The sequence below is a fragment of the Cyanistes caeruleus genome, chromosome 3, assembly GCF_971803275.1.
Source record: "Cyanistes caeruleus chromosome 3, bCyaCae1.hap1.1, whole genome shotgun sequence".
Lineage (NCBI taxonomy): Eukaryota > Metazoa > Chordata > Aves > Passeriformes > Paridae > Cyanistes > Cyanistes caeruleus.
This window is the reverse complement of record NC_141703.1, coordinates 47,592,726-47,610,700: the sequence shown is the minus strand read 5'-3', so window position 1 is coordinate 47,610,700 and position 17,975 is coordinate 47,592,726. Positions and strand designations below refer to the sequence as shown.

Below are 17,975 nucleotides of genomic sequence, written 5' to 3'. Positions count from 1 at the left end.
TTACCTTCTAGTTCTTTGTCATCTGACCTTAATAGCATTACTGTCTTGTCTGAAATGTCTGCTTCTAGTCCAGCCTGTTTGTAGAAAAAAGTGATTGCTTTGTGAGTCTGTACTGAAACAAAGAGGAGGAAATGCAGCTGTTTTCTGCAGCACATAAAACTGAGAGAGCAACTAAGCATTAAAGCTCGAGATCGCCTTTCTTTACTTGGAAACGTCGCTTTCCAGATAACTGAGTCATGAGGGAAGACTTCACATGCATGTGAGTGATTTAAGCATAGAAATTGTATTGAAGGCTACAGGACTTACAAGCTGTTCTGCTCATGAATTATAATAACCAGTCTTTCTAGATTAAAGTTTTGGGTAAGCAGTTTGAGGTCAGGTAGTCTTGAGTCTGACTTAGGCTTTGGTCAGAGCTAAATTGGTAAATGGTAAAATAGGAAGGTAACAAACCAATTTGGGTGGAGCCAAAGGCAGCTCTCCACAGGGATGTCAGTTCAGCTGTTACTGAACTTGCCATACCACTGTAGCACTTGGTTTTGGTGGGGTTTGTCAGTGATGGTTGAGGCAAGACTGATGGCAGCCTACTGTTGTACAGCACTATAAATAAATAAATAGTGTTTTTTAAAGGGATGTTAGTCTTGTATGAGTGTAAGTTGTGAGTGCTTATAGAAATGAGCTAAGGGATGAAAATTCTACACTATAGCAAAATACAAACTCGATAAGGCTTTATTTTCTGTATCTATTACCTCCATTGTTGCTGACTCTACTCTCCCAATGTTACTTGGCTAAAAACCTTGATCAAAGTCAAGTTGTCTTTGTAACTCTCATGAAAGTCAACCTACACAGGAAATGAGAACAAACAAAAATCTCCTCCTTTCTTTTCTGGGGACTGAGCCTAATTGTGATTGGCAAATAAACTCCCAAATGTAGGTAATTCTATGGCTTTGATGTAAGACTGCTAGCTTATATCTATATATCTACTGTATTTTCTACAGTATTTGTTGTCTTATGAAAACTCTTACGTAATTGGTGTTACTGAGCAGCTCAAGCTAGCTTAGGGAAATTCTGTTGCTTTCCACAAATATGGGGTGATGTTGTGACTGGAAGATAAAATTCTGCATCTGAGAAAAGATGCATTACCTAATAAGTGTTACATTTGTTTGCCTGTGACAGTTGCACAGATATTTTCAGTGATAAGAACCTCAATCATAAGAAGACACAATTTTTTATTACACTGACTTTTTACACATGAAACACCCAGTTTAGACTTTTAATGGCTTAGAAAAGCAAATGAGGATCTCCTGAAATTAGGTAAATAATGCTTTCAGACAAGGATCTGTCATTGCATCTTAGTTGTTTTTTTGACTTAGTTGTTGTTTTTAATATTAGCCATTTAAAATTTTTATTTTTGTAGCACTTAACCTGTTACAATTTTCTCTATTAAACAGTAGTTTCTCTCTTGAGGGAATATTTTTAATATTTTTGTAAACATTTTTTTTTCTATTTTTAATGAAGAATCCAGCTACAAAAAAGAAAAATTTTAACAGAGGTATTTGCAGATATGGTAGGGATGCAGTTAATACTTAAAGGACTACATTTTACTTTTTTTTTGGATTTTTTTTTTACTTTTTGGTTAAATTTATAAGTACTTTCTCATTTTATGCAATCAAAATAAACTTCAAATCTCTCTGTATGTTGCTCCTACGTAAAGGTGCTGAGGTACAAGACAGGTACAATACTTTTTGTATAAATTTAAAGCAAGGTTGTTTAACTGTGTATTACCATTACTCCTTGATTTTTGAATCTCTTGGAGGGCCACAGGCATAACACCCTGTTCTACAGCTGATTAATTTGAGGAAACCCTGGCTTACTGGTACACCAGGAATATCAGTGGTTACAGTAACTTTCTGGGTTTTTATGTAGGCAGTTTCCTTTCTTTTTGGTGTGGGCACAGAATGACCTAAGCAATTTTGCATGTGAATTTGCTTAGTTTCGTAAGCTTTACTATATTGAGGGAGGGGAAAAAAAAAAAAAAGTAAAACCAGCAAAATGTACCTGGGTTGCTCCACTCAGGTTTTTCACCAAAGGTGAAGATTCTGGTAGGCCAGAATCTAAGGTTGGATCTGTGCAAAGGTAGTACAGGAGGAGAGGTTGGCAACAGGACTGACCTTTCTAATGGCAGTGAGATCTTGGTGTGGCTGAGCCCCCCAGTAGTGAAACTGGGGGATTTTTAGGTTCTTGAAAGATGCATGAAGTCCAAAGAAAGAGGTACCTGATCTGTGCAGTGACATGAAGTCAAGTAATATAAAAAGATAGCTTCAGGCTGTGGCATGCATGTCACATCTAGTAAGTCTTCTAATCCTATTAGGAAAGTTCAGTAACATGAATTAAATGACTTCAAATAGCAGGGTTCTGAGCAGGAGTCAGCTGTGTTATGGCCAAACTAGATGTTCTTTCCTTGGTACTTAAAAAAAAAAGAGAAATTAAGCCTTCTCTCAGCTCATTTGTATCTAAAAAATGTGGTAGGGACTACATCAAGGTAATCTCAGAAATCAAGCACTGCATTAATACAAAATGCGAGTAATAGTCTTCTAGATGGGGAAAACGAGTCACTTTTGACAAATGGCTAATTACAGGCATATTTTGAAACTTTCCTCCCTGTGACAGTGTTGACAAAACAAGGAAAATGTGGCAACTGGTAATGTCATCACACCTAACTTTGTGAGAACCCGGTTTCAGAGGTTTCAGTATTTTCTAAATAGCTTCAAATCTCCTAGTTTTCTAGCTGTTTTGAAAAGGGGAATTAACATATACCAGTACATTCAAATCAGGGAAGCCATTTTCAAATGAAGAAGAAAAGAATTCTGAAGAGATTGAGTAAAAAAAGAAGGAAAAAATTGGCAACTTGTTAAGTTGGAGAGGCACTGCCAATTTTTCCTACTGAAACTGAACTAATGCAGAGCCAAGACTGTGGGTTTGAGCTGCCTCAGGCTTAGGTCTCCCACTTCCTGGGCAAGTACTGTCACAAGTAACTGATTTTAGTAAATTGGGCACCCCCTTCACCAGCTGTGTTTTTAAATGAGAATGACTAACTTTTTCTGGTTTGTGCTTAAGTCTTGTCAGGCACAGCCTGCACTCAGAGCATGTCTGATTTACAGTGAAAGTGAAAAATATGTTTCCATTTGAACATTTAACTGTTTATTCCACTTAAGTATTGTTTCCATTACCATGGGCTAAGATTAGCCTAAAACTGAGATAGTCTAATTTATTCCTTAACCACTCCATAGCTAAAACATTAGATATTATGTCCCCCAACCTCATCCATGGTTGTGCTTCCAGCTGTGTTTGGAATACACAGAACAATTAAAAAAAAGTCCACCAGACTTTGAGTGGTGTAGATACAATAATATCTGCAATAAGCTGTATATTGCTTCATTTTCCTTTGTAAACCCGTCTTTCTTTTTCTTTAGTTGCTAGGTGCTTGTCAAAGATTCGTCACCTTCTTACTTGTAAAATGTGGGCTTCTTACTTGTAAAATGTGTAAAAAAATGGAGAAAAAGTTGGTATCCCTACTATTGCAGGGTAACTCAACATATTCACATATGTGGTTTGTCTATTTTAGCTTTGAACACTATTTGAACACTGTTGAAAGCAATCCTATAAATGTTTACTGATTGATCTTGTAGGGGAGGTCAGAATCATGTCCTTGGTAAAGATGTCTACGTAGCTGGAGTTATTGAACATGTTTTTGCTTTTCCCTGGTTGATCTGAAAAGGTTATATAGAGCAGCCTTGAGGAAAGGTTATTGAAAAGAGGATACTTAGAGCAGTTGTTTCCTTCCTGCAGGAAAGAAGTTTAGGGTTATTTTGAAGTGGTGCAAACTCATGGTTAAACATTGCTTTGGTAATGGTTAGTGTAATTAACATATATCTTTCAGGAATAAGTGATACCTTTGGTAAAACATGAAACAATTGGGATAGGGGTCTTGGGTGATACTGAGGCAAATTGTCCGTTTTTATCATGGTAGGGATACCACTTCTGGATCAATTGTTATATCTTCAAATATAACAGTCCTTAAGGTATTTTTTAAGGAATGTACTGAAGCATTAAGGCTCTTAACTGAATCTCCAGAGTTGTGGTCATAAAATTGACTTGCATCAAATACATGGAATAAATGGTTAGGAAAAGGACTTGCACAAGCTGTTTTCTCTTTAAAATCTGTTCCAAATTATAGAATGAGTGCATAATTCAAATAGAGGAGCTGGCCACTAAAACCCTGCAGTGCTAGGCCACAGCTGATGTTGAGCAGTGTAGTTATCTTGCTTTCTTGTGTGCCTCAATATCTAATTTTCTTTACTGTTTTGTTTGTTTTGGTTTTTTTCCTTTCCTACTGAAAGTACTTTCTATGGTTTAGAAAGCACTGATCTTGTCATGTTCTGATGTCTTCCAAAGAGGTGAACTTCTTGGACTGCTGCTTTTTTGTTTTGTTTAACTGCCTTACCATTACCCAACCTGCTGGAAAGTGCCTGCTTTCAGCTGTGTACATCATCTCGCTGGCAATTGAGATGTCGAGAATTGTCCCTTGTGCCACATACTTTGTAGGATTGCTTTAAAATGCTCAGTCAGGACTCTAAGAGTAGCATTGAAAAAATTCCCAATTACCTGTTGAGAACTAAACATTCTTTTTTTTTAAAGGCAGGACCATGAATGTTTATAAGTGTTGTTCAAGTTGCAAATCAAAATGGAAATCTTTTCAGTAGGGCCTGTTCTTGCAATTCACAAGTAGGTGTGTTCAGCTGGTGTTGTGTGTTTTTTTTAAGCTGTTGAAATTTGTCTGTATTATCTCTGTAAGTTGAGGAGCTCAACTACTCTGTTTCCAGTTAGTAAGAAAATGGGTTATACTGGAAAAGTCAAGCATAACTGACCTGCTAATAAGAATAGAGTTTGCTCTTATTGATTAATAGTATCCTCTGATTTATATTTTATTTAATTAATGATTTCATTCTGGGCTACTGAGTCATATTTTTGAGTCGAAATCTGTTCTGCTGGGCTGACTTTATTTAAGTACACATGCAATAAAATTCCTGGGTTGTCAATAAACTTAAGAGTTTTTAAGTTTTTCAGATTTTTTCAGAAGAAATGACACTTATGCGTGATATAGGAGACACAAACGGGTCCTTTTTTTTCTTACTTCTTTCAAATCAGGGGCTTGAGGTGAAACTATGCTGCTTCTGCCGTTCAATTTCCATAATACATTTCCAGGAAGAAGCTCTTCTTCATCTTTGTTACTTGCTTGTAAAGTTTATCATGTTAGCTTTCTCCTGCATTGTATTCAAGAAGTTTTTGTGCTTGAGCTTTCCCATTGCACTTTAACTGAATGTATAACATTTACAGTAATATTCAGCTTTTTCTGTCGACATTGAATTTTGGAGCCCAAGTGAATGGCTGCAATGCATAGGCTAAAATGGAAACGAACTAATTGTTAAATATTGAGTCTGCTCTTGGTCATGTTTCCTAATTTTACAGGCTTTCCTCTTCCCTCTACTTTTACAGTTTATGTGCTGTGTATGTTCTGTGTGACTTAAGAACGACCAGGATCTACTTTCTGTACTGACTCTATAAAGCTGCTGCTGAGTAAAAACATATCACCACCTGAGACTGGTGGTTTGCTGAAGTATTGGTTAGTGGCAGCTACAAACAAATCCTGATGCAACACTGTCCATCATTAGGGAATATAGGGAGAATGAACAGCAAGTATCATTGTATGAAACACAGGACCTGCCTGTGTGTTGGATGCTGTCTGCAGTTTTGGGAGGTACAAGGGGAGCTACAGAAAGAAAGGGGGAAACGGGCTTCTTAAAAGTGGTACGAAATAGATGATGGGAATTGGAAGTGACCAGCACTTACAGAGTCACCAAGGCAGTGGGTAAAGCAGTTGTGGAGCTGTTATTCACCAAATTGTGTAATATTAAGATTGTAGAGTGCTCCCAGAGGTTTGATTTAGAAAAGAAAGTCCACAAGGAGAAGCAAACATATGCAGTTTGTTGATACACAGGATTATACAGGCAGATTATATACAGCAGATTCAAGAAAACAAACTCACGTGCATCAAATCCCTAACAGATGCGAGTGGAATAGGCAGAGATGTGCACTTTACCAGCTGTAATGGAACTGCTGTGCATATTGAGGAGTCTGAGGAAAATGGACGTCAAAGAAGTGATTAGCGCTTCTGTGCTGATGATTGTGTTGGAGGCAGAACGCGCCCTTAGACTCACCTCTGGTCTCGGCAACATGCCTCTGTTTTGTTACTGAGTTTCTTCTATCTAGAAAGTGTTCAGGGAGGAAAATCTCATATTATACTTTGTTTATAGAATTTAAACCGAAGTTCCTCAAGCAGTTCTCAAGTTACTATTTGACAAACAGAAGGCTACATGATAGATGATAATGTTTTTAGTAACTTTTACATTCTGGGGGAGATCAGAGTTGCGATACCTTATTGTGTTCAGGCTTTAGAGTAAGCTTTTAACAGCTCTTTTTTTTCTAGAATTTTTTTTCCTAGAATTTTTTTTCTAGATTTTTTTTTTATATACCACATATATTATACTATATATATGTGTGTGTGTGTGAAGATTTGAAAATCCCAGCCATTGTTGCTATCACTATTTAGAGACGCCAAGTTTTTGACGGCAAATTTCTCTATTCCTATAACTATGCAATAGGAACAATCCTAAGAAACTGCCCAATTTATAATTTTACAATAAATATGAAGCATGTATCTCTTTGAATCATAATGTAATTCCAGTATTCAAAATTATTGTGGCATAATTCTCTTGTAGATTTTTTCAAAAAGTGGAGAGAAATGGGTATATTTTAAACAATAAGACCATATTTCTAGTATCATTAGTCTTAGAACATTTACTTTTCCAGAAGAGTTCACACATTTATACCAAGTACGTTCTCATATTCACTAATGGCTCTACTTTTACTGTTAATGGGAGGGATTGAAAGGAATATATCTCAATAGAAGCCACAGGGAATGAATGCAGATGTGTATGTTGTGCTATTAAATGTGTAATTAATTGGTTAAATCTGAATTGCAATCTGTGTAAAAAGAACGAGCATGTAAAATGTTATATGTGAGGTACTCATTGGGATGGACAAAGAGACACATCTGTATAGATCTATCTGCACACACATTGTAAATGTTTTATTTTCTTTTCCTTCACAAAGTCCTGATTGCCATTGTTGTACTTGGTTTGTGGTTTGTTTTTTTTTAAGCAGATTTATAAGGTTCTTTTAAAAAACCTTGAAATATTTAATAGCCAAAAAGATCCCTAGTTAAAAGAGAGCTAAAATAATTTAAGTATCATTTAAAAGTGATACTTGAAACTGAAAAGAAAGTGTGAAACACTTTCACTTGCTACAGATTATTTTTGTGCAAAGAAATTTGCTGTGGTAGAAAAGCCATTCTTTTGGCACTCATTTTTCAGCAACATTCAGTATAAATCTCTAGATTCCTTTCAGTTGAAGTTTGCCTCCAGAGGTTCTGGGTTTCCATGGTATCTAATCCCTTTTTAACAGACACACTTGGTATTTCTATACAGCTGTGGAATGGCAGCAGTGGACTTCGGTTAGCTTATTTTCTTCTAGTGCTGATTTTACACCTTTGACCTTCTGACATATTAACTACTGTTGGAAACTTTCTGCAGAGATGTCTCATGAAAAAAAAAGCCAAACAAAAAAACAAACCAACCCACTTCATTATCATGAAGGGATATTGCTAGATCTGGGTGTTAGAGAGTTGATGCTTGCCAAGTGATGGGATGGTGAGGAAAAGAAAATTATGTGCATCTGTTCTGTGCAGTCAGGAATTCTAATCAGATTTGATCACTTAGTTTTGAATACATAAAAGCAAAAAGTAGCTAAAAATTTCTATACTGCTCATTTTACTGAAGTGCCTTATAAACTTAATTGCTTAGTAGTGCAGTGTTTATTAAACTGAAGTTTCACCAGTCTTTAGAGGATGGTGTTTCTCTGGAGTGCTGTGGCCAGGATTATATTGCAGCAGAACATGCATTTGGTAGAGAACTGGAAATAGTTGCTTTCCTGCTAGCTGGTCTGCATGCGTTCATGGGAGATTGCTGTTAAAATACGCATTTGAAGAAAAAGACATGTTGTAAACTACCTTATTTGTGCAGGATAAAAAACTGATATTGAGGAGAAAGCTAGCAAGTTAAAATATGATGTGTTTTGTTTGGCATATTTTCTTTCTCAAGAATCCTTGTATTCTAGAAAATTGTGAAATATTTCTTTCAAAAAGCTGTTGTGGATATGTTTTTTTCCAAATGAGCAATAAAATGAAAACACTTATTTTGCAGAAAGATTTATTTAGCTCTTCAGCTCTTAAAATTATTCTCTAAGTATAATTACAGATTATTGGTTTTAGTTTCGATTTTTCAGTGGCTGCTAGTGACCTAAATCAGAGCTGATTGATCTTAGCACTTGCCCTCAGCAAGTTTGCAGATGACACCGAGCTGTGTGGTGTGGCTGACATGCTGGAGGGAAGGGATGCCACCCAGAAGGACCTTGACAGGCTTGAGAGGTGGGTGTATGCAAACATCATGAATTTCAACAAGGTCCAGTGTATAAGGTCCTGAGGCTGGGCTGGGGCAATCCCAAGCACAAAATCCTCTGCCATGGGTACTCCCAGCCCAGAGAGCCAAACGTGTCCTGGGCTGCATCCAGAGCAGCGTGGGCAGCAGGGCCAGGGAGGGGATTCTGCCCCTCTGCTCTGCTCTGCTGAGACCCCACCTGGAACCCTGCATCCAGCTCTGGGGTGCCAGCACAGGAAGGACATGGACCTGTGGGAGTGAGTCCAGAGGAGAGACACCAAAACGATCAGAAGTCTGAATGAAGCAGCTCTCCTATGAGGAAAGGCTGAGAGAATTTGGATTGTTCAGCCTGGAGAAGAGAAAGCCTCGAGTGAGCCCTTATGGCAGCCTTACAGTGCCTAAAGGGGCTGTGCAAGAAAGCCAGAGAGAAGGCCTTCTTACAAGGATGTGCAGTGATAGGACATGGGAAAATGGCTTCAAACTGTAGGAGGGTAAGTTTGTATTATATATTATCTTGTATTATATATAGGAAGAAATTGTTTCCTGTGAAGGGTATGAGGCACTGGAACATGTTGTGCAGAGAAGTTGTGAGCACCCCATCTGAGGAAGTGTTCAAGGCCAGGCTAGAAGGGGCTTTGAGCAACCTGGTCTAGTGGAAGTTGTCTTTGTCCATGGTAGGGGGATTGGAACCCTGTTGTCCTAGGGCTCCCTTCTAACACAGACCATTCTATGATTCTATTCATGGTGATTGTGGTTTAATGAGATAGGTTTTATGTGTTTTTCTAAAAATAATAGCAGATAGTGTGACCTGTTGATACTATTAGGTGGCATTCTGAAGAAAGAAACATTATGTTTTTCTAATGGGTTCAGAATCAAATTTTATTTTAAGATATTTTTTTTTTTCTTCTTTGAAAATTCCAAGATTAAGGTTTTGCTATTTACAGATAAATAAATCTTATTTTTAGACTAGTAATGCTGAAAAATGCAGTATTTGGTTACAAAACAAGCATTAAATTTGCAGCTTGTATTTGTTGAAGTGACGTGAGCTTTATGCAGCAAGAGATCTCTGCTTTCATGCCTCATTTGTAGAGAGGAGTTTATTGAAGGCTTACAAATCACTACCAGTAGGCAAGTATAAAAGTACTTGAATTTTTCAGCAAATGAAAGCATCAGGTGAAACACAGATGTGAAAAGCTCCCAGTTAGCTTTTTGAAGAGGATAGCACTTTTTTTAACACACAGTTTGTTGCACCTATCATATTTATAATCCTATGATTTCTGTGTAATAAATACATGTGTACCAGTAGTCATTAATCTAATGCAGAAATTTTAGAGTTTTTTGTACACTGCTCTGGCAATCTTGAGTCTGTCATGCCTTTCCCTCCAATGCTAGAAGCTGCAAATGGATATTTTTGATTGACCTTTTGCCATGATCTGAAAAATTGATAATAGAGGACCAAAGTAACTTCTACCAAGTGAAGAAGATAAATCTCAGTTGCTGAGTGTTGCTCTTTGTGAAGGAATCAATGTATCAATGGACTGTTTTACATACAAAGGTTGAACTTGCATGATTTACTTGATTGTCTCCACAGTTTTACTTGAAGCAAAGTATTAGGCCCAACATCATGGAATTTCTGTGTATTGTATTAGTTTTAATACAGTTTGGAGGAACCTATGGTCTCGTTGGTGTAAGGTCAAAGCTTCTTCAAAAATGTAACTTCATTTGAAAGGTAGAAAGAAGGACATGTTAAAAGTGCTTTGTAATTTATGATTGCTAATAAGAATTTTGTGTAGCTCTCTGGTGCCCCAGACAGAGCCATCACAGCTAAAAGTCACGTTTTGACAAGATGAGCTGGTAATAAAGGTATTAAAAGAAATAGGAAAAGAAAGCTGGCTAGTTCTTTGGGGTTTTGTTATTTTTTTTAATTTGTATGGCAGTATCTCCTACAGAATTTTGTGCTACACTGAAGAAATTATGTAAGCAGCATGAAAAAACATGTTTATAAAAAAAGGATTTTTAAAATGTGTGCAATATGCTGTTAATATGCTCAAGTCAATTGTGTTGCAATAATTGTAAAATGTACTGGTTTCCATGAATCATATTTTATGAAAGGAGTAAAGAGCAGCTTTTGAAATGTAAAATCAGGTAAAAGAAATTGAGTGGTGTTTGTACACTATGACTGGAATTAGCATGCGCTACTTCAATGCACTTTATCAGAAAGCATCATTCTAATCTTGTGTATTTTTGGTACAAGTGATCAGACATCTTATTATATCCTTCTCCCCTGATTTTTTTTTTTTTTTTTTAGTGGCATAATTGAATAACTTGCTTATATTGCCACTCTTGTACAATCAGTTCATCAGAAATGAAGCAAACTCTGTTTAGCCCAGAAAGCAAACATCTGTAGGTCAGAGGCAGTTTACTATCTGCAGATAGACAAAAAGTGTTAAGTAGAGAAAGAGTTCTTCTACTTGTAGTTTTTATTTTGATAAGCCTAAATATTTAAAGTGTCTGCATCTGTCCCCTCAGTAAAAGCTTCTGTTCTAAGCACTTTCTCGTGGGTCATGTTTCTTTGTAAGCTGTCAGCTGATTTCAGATACTGCATCTGATTACTTTGGAAATAATTATACAAAATAACAGACTCAAGTAAATAAATTGTAGAAGGAATAACTGTGTACTTTGTATAAAAATAATTTGTTTTTAAAATAAATTATTAATGTAGAAGTAGTAAATAAAGATAGCTGTATTTTCTACAATATTTTGGTGCTGAAAGGTCTGGCATTGATTTTAGCTTCTTCTGAAATGAAATAGTGAATCACTGTTTTGTAGATCTTTTCTGGGAAGGAAACTGAAGATAATGTAGGGTAATAAATCATATGAAGGGAACTGTTATATTTTCCTGTGCTCTTCACCCTTTTGTAGGTACCATGAGACTGAGTCATTGTCGGCAGAACAGGCATTGCTGCTCAATTGATCTTTGAATTTTACATGTTCTATCATAGATACTTTTTGAGAATATGAGCCTGTAATATACTGTAGTTTGAGGGCTGCAAAAGCAGGGATTGGAATACTGGCATTAACAGTTTAAGAGTAATGTGTCTAATAGCAAAGTACTCACTTTTTATAGTGAAGTTCCGTATAGTCAGCCAGATACCCCAAGTACAGAGGAAAACATGAAGGTAAAAAATTTCAGTGTCACCCATTTTTAAAATGTGAGGGAGGGAATAGGGGAAGGTACTAATTTACAGCTGTCTGTGGTTTAATAGGTCTTGATAATTGTTTTGACCATAATCTTGACAAAAGCAGTTATGTTGCCTGCTACCAAATAATGGTTCATTGGAGGCCTGGGACGGGCTGAGATGATGAACTATGAGTTTTCCTTAGTCCTTCAATTAAAAATTAGGTGAAAGATTCTTACTATTGGACAAAGAAGATCTTGGATACTATTTATATACTTTCAATGTTAAATGCTGCTTCAGGTGACATTTAAGTGCGTAGCATAAGTAAGGCCTTGAAACAGACATTTTCTGTTCCTTTCTGTGTGTTTTTAGCTTGGTTTCTATGGCAATGAAGCCTATGAAGGGTGTCAGGCCTCTTCTTCCCTTGTCTCCAAAAATAACTTCTAAATTTACCGCCAGTAGAAGCCAAAATTAAACGTGAAGGGGGAGGCTCAAAGATAGTTGGATTCCTACTGGTTTCAAGCAAGCTGGTGACTCCAGATAGGAGAGTCAGTGCTCTGTGAAGACAAGGCAGAGGTTCTACAAGACAAAATGATATAACCACTGCTGTCTACCCTGCTGGTGCAGGCAAAATTTCCACTTTATTGGGGCGAAGTTCTGCTGCAGCTGGGGGGTTTTGTTTTGGTGTTTTTTAACCCAGCAAAGTAGTGCTCTGAAAGGAGCTGAAGTTACTGCCTTGAGGAGAGAGTAGGATACAGGACACTTGAACAAAAACTAACAAAAGCTAGTTTGTGTTCATGGAACTACTTGTGTTTATTATTCTAGCTGTAAACACTCAAGCTACTTAATCCAATTATTGTGGGTGTTTTTTTGGTTTTTTTTGTTTTTTTTTTTTATAAAAGGGGTGAAGGTTTTTCTTTAAGTTGCTGCATTAGTATAACCTTGGTGCTTTTCAGAATTTCTGACAGTCCTGTATAATAGAAGAGAGGATAAATAGAAATACTTATTTCCTCAATATAAGCCTTACAAAATAAAGGCACTTTGAGTGGCACTGAAGGGTTTAACAGGTCTCTTTTGTAAGGAACCCTTAGGATGGAATTTTTCCATTTCCAAATTGCAGTTGCTGGTTGTAACCATTGAATGACTCATTAACTTTGTCTTTGAAGGCAAGAAGTCTCATGTACATGTTCTTGTCTGATCTTCATGTTAACTCTATCATCTACTAAATTACTCTGCTATTAGTATATTAGAGATAATTTGGAGTAAAACAAGTTTCAAGAAAGCATGTAGAAAATGTAAAATTAAATTTCGGGGGAATGGCTAAGTTTTTCAGAGTAATATACTCTCTGACCAATGATGTATTTGTGGATCTCTCTATCTTCAGAATAGTGACAGCATTTACTGTGGTGTGGTAGGGGAAAATTGCAGTGATGGAGGAGGACAAGGGCAGGAGATGAAGAATAGAAGTAACAGAGGTCCATTTAAGTTTGCTTTATTTTTTCTCCTGCTCAAAGACCAGATTGTTTTGGTGGGGTACTCAGAACTATACACACATCCCCAGTGAGGGTCAGTGTTCCAGCCATTAGTTTAAGAACTATGCCAGTAGTGTTTTTGTTCTTTATACCTTACTTAATCAAATTATTTTTAAGAATGGGCTTATTTTTTTCTGTATCCATTACAGTACTAGATTTTTCTTGTGAATTATTGTATTTAATTTAGAACCATAACATTTTTAGCTCTCAGCTTGCTTTACTGATCTGATTGACCTTTTTAGAGTTGAGTGGTTTGTATTCTCACTTGCTTTCTGTATCCCAGAATATATTAGATTATTTTGAAGTGCTTTTGTTTTCTTTGGCTTTAACTACTCGAAATGGCTAAAAATATTTCTCATATTACTGCTACTTCTGGATCACTGATTAGGCATTAACTGACCTGATTGCTCAGGGCCCAGAAACCCTCAAAAATACCTATCATTTATATTGAAGGTGACCTCTGAGCATCAGGAAACATTTTTTTTATTTTTTTCTTTTCTTTATTTTTAGTAATGTGAAGGTGACTGAGCACTGAAACAGGTTTTCCACATAGCCTGTGTAGTCTCTATCCTTGAAGGTATTCAAAAGGTGCTTGGATGTGGTCTCATACATCCAGTTTCATACATGGTGCTTCTCCTTGAGCAGGACTTGAGAGGTTGAAGTAGGTGGGCTCAGAGGTCTCTTTCAACCTCAACCATTCTGTGGATTTTCATATAATCTGCATATTAAAACAATTTTGGTGTGAGTGTTATACTGCTTAATAAGAAATACAGCGTTCTTCTCAGAAGGCACTTTTCCCAGTAATCTGATTGTACTTTACCTAATAGGAAATATTTGTAGTTATATTATTAATATTTGTTACTGAAATAATATTTTGTTGTAGGGTGTTTGTAAAAAGTACCAATTTGAGGTTATATAATTCTTCTTTTAGATATGTTTAACTTAATCTTGTTTTTTGGTCTGGATTTTACATGTGTTTCAGTTCTTGCCTTCTAGGCATCTTGTAATTCACACTGCTGGGAACTGGCACTTTTTAAATTCTAGTACTCTTTCTTTTTTAAAGCTTGATACATTCTAAGAACTATCAAGTTAGCTAAAATAATCAAAAATGTCTTTTCTAAAAAAAGATGCTGTATCTGAATTCCACAGTTTCAATCAATATTCCTTATCCGAATTCTTATTTCTGTATATGCTTTACTGTACATGTGTTTTAAAAACTGCATCTTAATCAAGAAAGAAAAAAGAAACCAGCAACTTGAAGTTTTGTAGGGAAAGGATTGTTTCCACAGTGTAAAGAAAAGCAGAATATTTGAGAAGTCTTAGAATTTGCATGGGGAAGCTCAAGATGAAAGAGAACGAAAGGCCCAGTTACAGAACTAGAAATGTTTTAGTTGTTTTTCTTCTAGATAAATACTATAAACGATATTTCTCATCTGATGGATTTTAAAATAGGTTAATACATTTTATGACTGTACATAGGAACAAAAATATAATGGTATTAAAATATTCATATAATAGTATTTTTCCATGTGGTAAACATGGAAAACTCCAGATTTTTAAGACTCCCTGAAAATCACTGAGAAAAAAACCATTCATAGGAAGAAAAAAAGGCATGGCAGTTAAGATAATATTTAGCTGATTGCTTAAAAGACTTTAGCTGATCTACTTGAAGTGGTCATGTGCTGTTTTGTAAATAATTTGTTTTGTTGATGAGAGTAATCCTGTCTCTCTTTGAACATGTCTCTGCAAGTATTAGGTTGTCATGGGAAGTATTCCCTGAATGCCTCTGAAATGTGTGTGTTTTTCTCCTAAGCTCCACAATGAGGATGACCCCCCAGAGTCTTCAGCAGCTGAGCAGCCCTCGACGTCTGCAGAGACTCCGCAGCCTCCGCAGACAGCAGCCTTACCTGAGGCAGATACTTCCCCTCCTCCTTACTGTAGCATAGCTGTGGAAGCAGCTGCAACCTCAGGTATTTTTCCTCAAATAGCAGCTTGTCAGGGATGAGCCTGTGTGAATCAGCCCTTGGTTCAAACTGGTCTGATGCTGCCATGTATTTTTTTCTCCACGCACACAATTTCAGTAAAAAAACCTGTCCTTTGATGTGCCGCCCTTTGGTTTGTTCAAAAGAAACACTCTTGTAAATTACTCTGATTATTCCAAATTGCTACATGAAATGGATGTTCATTAATTAGTTTAATAGGATTCTGCTTTTAGTTGATTTCCATTTTTAATCTACATCTTTGAGTAGTGCTCCATTATTAGACCTCATTAGCAATTTTCATTGCCTTTTTATAAAAAATTCATCAGACTTCTTTAGTGTGTGACATGGTTTGGTGAAAATATTGCCATGAAAAGGTTAATTTTGCTTTAAAGGTTCTTGATAAAACTTCTCATGAAAAATGAGTAATGGGTCTCTATTCATTTATTCACTGCTCCCTTTCATAGGAGATTTTGACTTTTCTTGTGGATATGGGAGTTTCTGTTTAAGAAAAGTTGCATGGATTTATCTCCCATATGCCAAATAAATATTTTAGGAGTAACTGCCAAGCAAATTTTTTTAATGTTTGTTGAAAGAACAGTTTCCTGTCCCTGTTCTTTGAGACAGTGTTTGCAAGTGTAATACATAGCTGTGTGGAATTATCCCTATATATAACATCCTTGTGTTGGTGTGCTGACAAATCTGTTGACCATGTGACCTGTGCTGACAAATCTTTACCACGTAAACAGCCTTTTAACAAGCTACTGCTTGCTGTAGGAGGAAGCTCAAGGCATATTTTAAGTACTTTTAGTTAATATTGTTTATCATTCTATTCTGTATGGTGATGTCTTACTGTTGTAACAGAAGAATGAAGTCTGTGATCCATTTTGATGGAAGGAACAATTTTTAAAAGAATGTGTTGAAATTGAAATCTTGGAAAAAACTGATTTTTAGAGAGCAGCTGGAATTGGCAACAAGGCCACACTAATAACAATGCAGCATGACTACTACCAGACTGAAGTAACAGACTGATACAGATACTTAAAAGCTTTTTTTCTTTGAAAGATTACTGTGTATATATCTTTTGTATGACTGGATAAAAAGCATTTGGTGGGAATGCCTGGAGATATAACTAACCAAATATGATTCTTTTCTTCATAAATTTATTGACTCCTTGCCAGCATCTATGTTAAGGTTTCTGCCTTGAGTAGCAGCTCAAAGTACCATCAAGCTGTTAAAAGTTTTTCTGTCAAAAATATTTTTAAGAACTTAAAATCCAAATATCCTCTGTAAAAAAAATATACTTTAAAGGTAAATGATTATGTGCATGTGAAAGCTAATATTCTTGACATCTTTCTGGTTTAAAAATAAATAACTTCTTTATTTTGAACAGACTCACACAATGAGTTTTATCCTGTACCACCTCCATACAGTGTAGCTACCTCTCTTCCTACATACGATGAAGCAGAGAAGGCCAAAGCTGCAGCCATGGCAGCTGCTGCAGCTGAAGTTGCCCAGCGAGTAAGTGATACAGTTCTGCTGTATTTCAGTTTTGTGAAATGTGTTAGGTTAATTATTTACAACAACTGGGCCCCTATTATGATCCATATTACTCTAATAATGGTGCACTGATGATTTAAATATTTTGGATGTTTAGGTTTATATAGATAGTGTAAGTTAGTTGTGAATACTATAAAAAGCATGTCATATTCAGTCTTTTGAAAGACATAGCTGTCAAAACAGCTTTAAAAGCCCATTTTTGTCCTGCTTTAATAGTTTAACCAGTATTTTGTCAATTTTTAATTATATATCCCTTATTAATTTTATTTTGTGGAGTTATCACTAAAGTGTACTGTTTTGGATGCTAAAACCAAAAAAATTTCTAAAGACCTTTAGGAAGGAAGGGAGAATTTCAACAGTCTGGAAGGGTCATCACCCCAAATCATGTAGACAGTTTTTAAAAGGAAAAGTTCCCGTTTGATCTATGGAAACTTAAATACTGAATTTCAAAGAAATGTTGAACTGAAAATGAAGTTCAAAGAATTTAAGTTAGAACTTAAAAAAGCCCCTATATGAGTTGTGGTAAACAATTAATAGGCATATATTCAGTGTGTCTAATTTTGTAAGAATTAACCTTATGAAGTATACAGTCTTCAAAAGAGATGATTGGTATCTGCAGTTATTGGTAAATGTTAGTTTTGTAAGCAAGTTTCTTCTTTTCCCTGAAGGTTTGGAATGTGGAAATTCTCCTACTTGGTAATATTGACCATAATATACTATACCCAAAAAAGGCTTCCAGTGCTTTCACTAAAAATCTCCTCCTTGAGATCAAATGTGTTTACATTTGATATAGATTTAAAATCTTGCTGGCTGCAGTGTGCTTGTGACTGGAAAAAAACCCTTTACTGACCCAGCAGGAAGCAGGTCCTTCCTTGACTGCTGCAGAGTGCTCACAACGCACAAATGCATAGCTAATGTTAAAATGGGTTTGTGTCACATCACCAGTGACGGTGTCACACAAATCTGTTTGACTGAATTCGGTAGGAAACCATGGAGATTTGACTTGCCAAATTTCAGCAGTGAGGGGATGATCTTCATTGTCACATTTTATCTGTTCTAACAGGAGCATGGATTCTTTGTAGTCTGTCCTTACTGCTTGTCACATGAGTAAAA

General features: G+C 36.2%; 1 protein-coding gene across 4 annotated transcripts in view; it reads left to right on the top strand.

Moving 5' to 3' along the window:
- NDFIP2 (Nedd4 family interacting protein 2) overlaps positions 1-17,975 on the top strand; it is a 45,176-nt gene that overhangs the window by 3,350 nt on the left and 23,851 nt on the right. For all 4 annotated transcript variants that reach the window (XM_086880912.1, XM_086880910.1, XM_086880909.1 and 1 more), the window contains exons 2-3: positions 15,137-15,293; positions 16,696-16,823. In XM_086880912.1, coding sequence (XP_086737038.1) covers positions 15,137-15,293; positions 16,696-16,823 — 285 coding nt within the window. The remainder of the gene's footprint in view (positions 1-15,136; positions 15,294-16,695; positions 16,824-17,975) is intronic.